The following is a 7,132-nucleotide window of genomic DNA, read 5'->3' as shown; positions in this document are numbered from 1 at the left end:
CTGAGGTCTGTCGGGGGCCTCAGGAACAGCCTCGGAAACGTGGGAGGCGGGGCTTCCCCGACCACACCCCCTTGTATTCAAAGCCTTTCCGCCTGTGGGCCCGCCTCCTCGGCGCAGTGTGCCACTCTAATTGGCCATCTTACCAATCCATCTGAGCACCTCGGCGCCGATTGGATCAACTGCTGAAGTCGGGTTGCGCACTTTCCGGCGCTGGGAACGCGGAGCGGACGCACACTGGCCGCCATTGCGCTCCGGAGAAAGCGGCCCCCTGTGTGAGGGGTTGTGGGGTGCGTGGCAGGCGTTTAAGGCCGGGCTGCGGGAGGCGTGGTCGGGTCGGGCTGAGTGACCGAAGGGGTTAGGCCGGGCGGGGCTGGATGCACTCAGTGTGGCGGGATTGCAGGCCCGGGTCCCCGGACGCCTTTCTGCTGCGCTTCTTGTGGGCCCGGGCCTGTGGTTAGTGAATTTTTCTGTCCCGCCGCTGTCCAGATTCTCCGGGTATGGCCGGAGTATTTCCTTACCGAGGGCCGGGTAACCCGGTGCCCGGCCCTCTAGCCCCGCTACCGGACTACATGTCGGAGGAGAAGCTGCAGGAGAAAGGTGAGTCGAGTGTGGAGCGGCGCGCGAGCCGGAGGCGGGGCGGGTGTTCGCGCGCGCAGGTGGCTGGGGACCCTCCCCGTTTGGGCAGCTCCCGAGGTGACAACTCCCTTGTTAGCCCCATTTAACTTTTTATCAAGTCATTTTAAGCGCGTGTTATCTGCAAGCGCTGATCCAGTAGTGATGGAGACAAAATTCCTGTCCTTACGGGGTTTAAATTACAGCGGGAGAGAAAGACAGTAACAAAACCTTGAGGATCTGTAATAAAAATGTCAGGCCGGGCGCAGTGGCTCACACCTGTGATCCCAGCACTTTGGGAGACCCAGGCGGGCGGATCACCTGAGGTCAGGAGTTCGAGACCAGCCTGGCCAACATTGTGAAACCCCATCTCTACTAAAAATACAAAAATTAGTCGTGTGTGGTGGCGCGTGTCTATAATCCCAGCTACTGGGGAGGCTGAGGCAGGAGAATGGCTTGAACCCGGGAGGCGGAGGTTGTAGTGAGCCGAGATCGCTCCATTGCCCTCCAACCTGGGTAACAGAGCAAAACAACGTCTCAAAAAAAAAAAAAAAAAAGTCAGATAGTAATAAATGTGATGAAGGGAAAAACATAGTAAAGTGGTAAGGGAATTGGCAAGGAGTGTTGCTTCCTGCTGGATGCCTGCTCCTCTGTCACACTCACTGACAGGAGCTTACCCTAGGGCAAGAGGTGAAGAGGATTAGGCTGAGGGTGTGCAGTCCTTTAAACTGAGGTGCCTTTGTAGCCCGAAAATGGCAGCAATTGCAGGCGAAGCGCTATGCAGAAAAGCGGAAGTTTGGGTTTGTGGATGCCCAGAAGGAAGACATGCCCCCGGAACATGTCAGGAAGATCATTCGAGACCATGGAGACATGACCAACAGAAAGTTCCGCCATGACAAAAGGGTTTACTTGGGGTAAGGAACATCCTGAAATAACTTCATTTGGAATTTGGTTCTTTTCCCTTTTCCCTGTCCCACAGTCTTGGATAGATGCTCTGTCATTTTGGAACAGGACGCTGCTTTGACAGCTCATCTTGGTGGATATAAGAGAAAGGAGAAAACCAGTAGGAGTCTCTGATAATTTCTACATCTTCCACTTACGCAGTCTGTTTCCCTTCTGTTCCTGATCTGGGCCTGGGACTTTAATTTGTCCTGTTGATGCTGTTATAAGATATCCCTGTCGTTGAGCTGTTTGAAGCCCAGAGTGGGAGACTGTGCATAGTGGCAGCCTGTCACTCCTCAGGGACCTGAATTCTGTGTTTAGGGTATTTAATTTCAGAGGTATCCCTACTGCTGTTTTTCTGTGGCTGTAAACTGGGTGGGTACAGGTACAGATGTCTTAGCAGATTCCTGCTCTATTTGGACACAAAAACGTTTGCCGTGTAATGAACTGGAAGTTTTGTTTATTTCAAAAAATAGTTTGAGAACTGTGCTGGCTGCTTGGGGTATAGTAGCGAGCAGAGGGTAACAATCTCCGCCTTTCTGCAGTGTGCAGTCTAGTGGCATGACAGACATGAGACAACTGGTGATAGTGAAGTATGGTGAATACTTTATTATGATTTATGAGAAGATACTGAGGGAATAGGATGTGAGACAGCCGCAAAGCTGTCTCCAGAGGGACAGCTGTTGATTTAGAGGAGCTGATACCAGCATTGTGGGACTATGACATTTAAGAAGAGTGCTGAGGCTGGGCGCGGTGGCTCAAGCCTGTAATCCCAGCACTTTGGGAGGCCGAGACGGGCGGATCACGAGGTCAGGAGATCAAGACCATCCTGGCTAACACGGTGAAACCCCGTCTCTACTAAAAAATACAAAAAAAAAAAACTAGCCGGGCGAGGTGGCAGGCGCCTGTAGTCCCAGCTACTCGGGAGGCTGAGGCAGGAGAATGGTGTAAACTCGGGCGGCGGAGCTTGCAGTGAGCTGAGATCCGGCCACTGCACTCCAGCTTGGGCGACAGAGCGAGACTCCGTCTCAAAAAAAAAAAAAAAAAAAGAAGAGTGCTGCAAGATGAAGTTGTAGAGGGAGAGGCAGGGTTTCTGGTTAGGAAGGGCCTATGGGCTAAGTCTGGGAGTTTGGATTGTAAGGTAGGATTTACTGTGGAACATGAACGTGTGGCTTCTCTGCATGGGACAGGTAGCAGAACACCTCGTCATTTCTAATAGCCTTCTCTTTTTCTAATGTGCCAGTGCCCTAAAGTACATGCCCCACGCAGTCCTCAAACTCCTGGAGAACATGCCTATGCCTTGGGAGCAGATTCGGGATGTGCCTGTGCTGTACCACATCACTGGAGCCATTTCCTTCGTCAATGAGATTCCCTGGGTTATTGAACCTGTCTACATCTCCCAGTGGGGGTGAGAAAGGCTGAAATATGGTGGGCAGTGGTGGTGGTGGTTGGGGGCAGTGGGTAGAAATGGTTGTGTGATGTTCTTGCCTTCTAGGTCAATGTGGATTATGATGCGCCGAGAAAAAAGAGATAGGAGGCATTTCAAGAGGATGCGTTTTCCCCCTTTTGATGATGAGGAGCCGCCCTTGGACTATGCTGACAACATCCTAGATGTTGAGCCACTGGAGGCCATTCAGCTAGAGCTGGACCCTGAGGAGGACGCCCCTGTGTTGGACTGGTTCTATGACCACCAGCCATTGAGGGACAGCAGGAAGTGAGTGATAGATGGAGATGCTACTCCTGGGAGGAGTTCCGGAAACCCAGAGGGAGTCCTGGGAGATCAGTAGGTGGTATGGTTTGTCTAGCTGCTTACTTGAGGTGGGTCTTTCATTTTCTACCCTAGGTATGTAAATGGCTCCACTTACCAGCGCTGGCAGTTCACACTACCTATGATGTCGACTCTCTACCGCCTGGCTAATCAGCTCCTGACAGACTTGGTGGATGACAACTACTTCTACCTGTTTGATTTGAAGGCCTTCTTTACATCCAAGGCACTCAATATGGCCATTCCTGGAGGCCCCAAATTTGAACCTCTTGTTCGAGACATCAACCTACAGTGAGTTGGAGAGATTATGAATTTTAGACGTTTTGAGTTGGATAAAATGTAATCTTGATCCTTAAAGTCCTGATATAACTTCCAAATTAGTCTGCGCCAGGTGCAGTGGCTCATGCTGTAATCCCAGCACATTGGAAAGCTGAGGCAGGAGGATTGCTTGAGCCCAAAAGTTTGAGCCCAGCCTGGGCAACAGGGCAGAACCCTATCTTTACCAAAGTTTTGCTGGGTGTTGTGGCACTCGCAGCTTCCTGTAGTCTCAGTTACTTGGGAGGCTGAGCTGTGGGAGGATTGTCTGAGCCCAGGAGGTCGCAGCTGCAGTGAACCATGATCATGCCATTGCATTCCAGCTTGGGTGATAGAGTGAGACCCTGTCTCAAAAAAAAAAAGTCTGCTTATTCTTGATATTGCGCCCTAGGGATGAAGACTGGAATGAATTCAATGATATTAACAAGATTATCATCCGGCAGCCTATCCGCACTGAATACAAGATTGCTTTTCCTTACCTGTACAACAATCTTCCACACCATGTCCACCTCACCTGGTAAGAGACCTGGAACACAACAGTTGGAAAGGAGAAGGCTGGTATTTAGGTTGTGCCAGGGCAGGAAAACTTTGGCTGACTCTTCCTTTCGTTTTAGGTACCATACTCCCAACGTTGTATTCATCAAAACTGAGGATCCTGATTTGCCAGCTTTCTACTTTGACCCTTTGATCAACCCAATCTCCCACAGGCACTCGGTCAAGGTGAGGAAGGGAAGGGACACTTTCCCTCAGCAGTTCTAGGAGAAATGCCTGAGGTTGGCTGAAACGTTACTGAACACTCAAATGGAGGGAGACGTGTTTTCCGTCTTGCTAAGTATTCCCCTTGAGCTATAAGCGAGTTTGAGAATTTAGCATTTGCCTTAAAACACGTCGTTGGTATAATCCTGGTTTCTGTGATTATCCTTCTGGACTTTATGATTCTCCTGTTGGGTGCTCTAGATAATCTGTCCTGGTCTGTCTCTATTCTATTTGTTTGTTTTAGTCTTTATGTTGAGATGTAGTTAACATACTATACAAGTTACCCGTTTAAAGTGTGTAATTTGGTGGTTTTTAGCTTATTCTTAGAGTTGTCCCAACTCTCATGACATGCAATTTGAGAATATTTTCATTACTTGAGAAAGAAACCCTTAGCAGTTACTCTTCATTTCTCCCCAACTTTCTTACACAACCATTAATCTACTTTCTGTCTGTAGATTTGCCTATTCTACACATTTCATATGATAGAATGAAACAGAATCATACACTATGTAGTCTTCAGTGACTGGCTTCTTAAGCTCACCATAATGTTTTCGATGTTCATTTGTGTTCCGTTGTGTCCAAGCCCAGTGTTTGGAGCTTGGGTGGGAGGTGATTGCAGTGTTGGCTGCTGTGGTGTTGGGGCTCTGTTGGGAGGCTTTCTGTTGGTGAGCCAGTTGAGGTGTGAGAAGTGACACCTGCTTTCCTGGTGGCCCTGTCTTGTTCTTTGCTCCCTTGGTTTCCTTTGCGCTGGCACTTCAGGGCTGCTTCTGTCAGACAGCCCAGTTTCCATGGCAGATACAGGCTTTGTGCTTGGCCCCAGATAATTTCCCTCTTAAGTCTGTGCCTAGTTCAGCAGGAACTAAACCCTTAGAGGGATTCCTTTTTCAGAGCCAGGAACCGTTGCCGGATGATGATGAGGAATTTGAGCTCCCGGAGTTTGTGGAGCCCTTCCTGAAGGACACACCCCTCTATACAGACAATACAGCCAATGGCATTGCCCTGCTCTGGGCCCCACGGCCCTTCAACCTACGCTCTGGTCGCACCCGTCGGGCCCTGGACATACCGCTTGTCAAGAACTGGTAAGGTTTCTCCCTGGGGCAGGGGGAACAATAGTGGATATATAGGAGAAAAGACTCCAACTAGGTGGGCGTGTAGCCTTTCTTAAAAATTCTTGTTTCCATAAAAGTGGCAGACAACCCAAGGCTTGCATTCTTTAGCAGAGTGGCTGGAAGAAGCGATGGCTGAACTCTGGTGGGCTTATTTTCCCAGGTATCGGGAGCACTGTCCTGCCGGGCAGCCTGTGAAAGTGAGGGTCTCCTACCAGAAGCTGCTTAAGTACTACGTGCTGAATGCCCTGAAGCACCGGCCTCCGAAGGCTCAGAAGAAGAGGTGAGGCGCCCTGGGGCCCTGTGCAGACTTTGGTTCCAGAGATATCAGTAGGCTGACTCTCACTCTCCATGTTCCCACCTCAGGTATCTGTTCCGCTCCTTCAAAGCCACCAAATTCTTTCAGTCCACAAAGCTGGACTGGGTGGAGGTTGGGCTCCAGGTTTGCCGCCAGGGCTATAACATGCTCAACCTCCTCATTCACCGCAAAAACCTCAACTACCTGCACCTGGACTACAACTTCAACCTCAAGCCCGTGAAAACGCTCACCACCAAGGTGCTGCACTGGTCCCGAGGGGCCTCCGGGGTATCAGGGCGGACAGCTGTTTTGCTCTGGCTGCTGACGAAGGCAGACATCCAGTTGGGTCTGTTGCTCATTCATGTTCGTTCTTTTTGGTTTTTTTTTTGCATCTTCTCCAGGAAAGAAAGAAATCGCGTTTTGGGAATGCTTTCCACCTGTGTCGGGAAGTTCTGCGTTTGACTAAGCTGGTGGTGGATAGTCACGTGCAGTATCGGCTGGGCAATGTGGATGCCTTCCAGGTGAGGTTAGGTATTCCCAACCCCTGCCTGGGTGAGGAGGCTGGAGGAAGCCTGTGCTGACCGTGGAGCTGTTTTAAGGTCCAGGTCTGACAGGGCAATTGTCTTGCAGCTGGCGGATGGATTGCAGTATATATTTGCCCATGTTGGGCAGTTGACGGGCATGTATCGATACAAATACAAGCTGATGAGACAGATTCGCATGTGCAAGGACCTGAAGCATCTCATCTATTATCGTTTCAACACGGTGAGACCCTGACTCTACTGACTTGCTTTCTTTGAGACAGAGTCTTACTCTTGTCGCTCAGGCTGGAGTGCAATGGCACGATCTCAGCTCACTGCAGCCTCTGCCTCCTGGGTTCAAGCAATTCTCCTGCCTCAGCCTCCCGAGCAGCTGGGATTACAGGTGCCCGCTACCTGTAATCTAGCTTTTTTTTTTTTTTTTAAATTTTTATTTATCTATTTTTTTTTTTTGAGACTGTCTTGCTCTGTTGCCCCGGGGGAATGCAATGGCACGATCTCGGCTCACCACAATCTCTGCCTCCCGGTTCAAGCGATTCTCCTGCTTCAGCCTCCCGAGTAGCTGGGACTACAGGCGCGCACCACCATGCTTGGCTAATTTTTGAATTTTTAGTAGAGATGGGGTTTCACTATGTTAGCCAGGCTGGTCTTGAACTCTTGACCTCAGGTGATCCACCCTCCTTGGTCTCCCAAAGTGCTGGGATTACCAGCGTGAGCCACTGTACGCAGCCTCACTGGACTTACTTTCTCACATCTTTTTTCATTTATACATGTAGACAGGGCTCTTTCCAGGGACCTA

General features: G+C 50.1%; 1 protein-coding gene across 1 annotated transcript in view; it reads left to right on the top strand.

Annotated features, from left to right (window-relative positions):
* The first annotated feature begins 215 nt into the window (after nucleotides 1-215).
* PRPF8 (pre-mRNA processing factor 8) overlaps nucleotides 216-7,132 on the top strand; it is a 37,118-nt gene continuing 30,201 nt past the window's right edge. The window contains exons 1-13 of the mRNA XM_015118186.3: nucleotides 216-287; nucleotides 487-597; nucleotides 1,358-1,526; nucleotides 2,798-2,962; nucleotides 3,050-3,268; nucleotides 3,398-3,610; nucleotides 4,026-4,151; nucleotides 4,249-4,354; nucleotides 5,279-5,469; nucleotides 5,660-5,779; nucleotides 5,863-6,052; nucleotides 6,196-6,315; nucleotides 6,425-6,559. Coding sequence (XP_014973672.1) covers nucleotides 498-597; nucleotides 1,358-1,526; nucleotides 2,798-2,962; nucleotides 3,050-3,268; nucleotides 3,398-3,610; nucleotides 4,026-4,151; nucleotides 4,249-4,354; nucleotides 5,279-5,469; nucleotides 5,660-5,779; nucleotides 5,863-6,052; nucleotides 6,196-6,315; nucleotides 6,425-6,559 — 1,854 coding nt within the window. The 5' untranslated portion in view covers nucleotides 216-287; nucleotides 487-497. The remainder of the gene's footprint in view (nucleotides 288-486; nucleotides 598-1,357; nucleotides 1,527-2,797; nucleotides 2,963-3,049; nucleotides 3,269-3,397; nucleotides 3,611-4,025; nucleotides 4,152-4,248; nucleotides 4,355-5,278; nucleotides 5,470-5,659; nucleotides 5,780-5,862; nucleotides 6,053-6,195; nucleotides 6,316-6,424; nucleotides 6,560-7,132) is intronic.

The sequence above is a fragment of the Macaca mulatta genome, chromosome 16 (genome assembly GCF_049350105.2).
Source record: "Macaca mulatta isolate MMU2019108-1 chromosome 16, T2T-MMU8v2.0, whole genome shotgun sequence".
Classification (NCBI taxonomy): Eukaryota; Metazoa; Chordata; class Mammalia; order Primates; family Cercopithecidae; genus Macaca; species Macaca mulatta.
The sequence above is the reverse complement of the archived record's forward strand: the minus strand, read 5'-3'. Positions and strand labels throughout refer to the sequence as shown.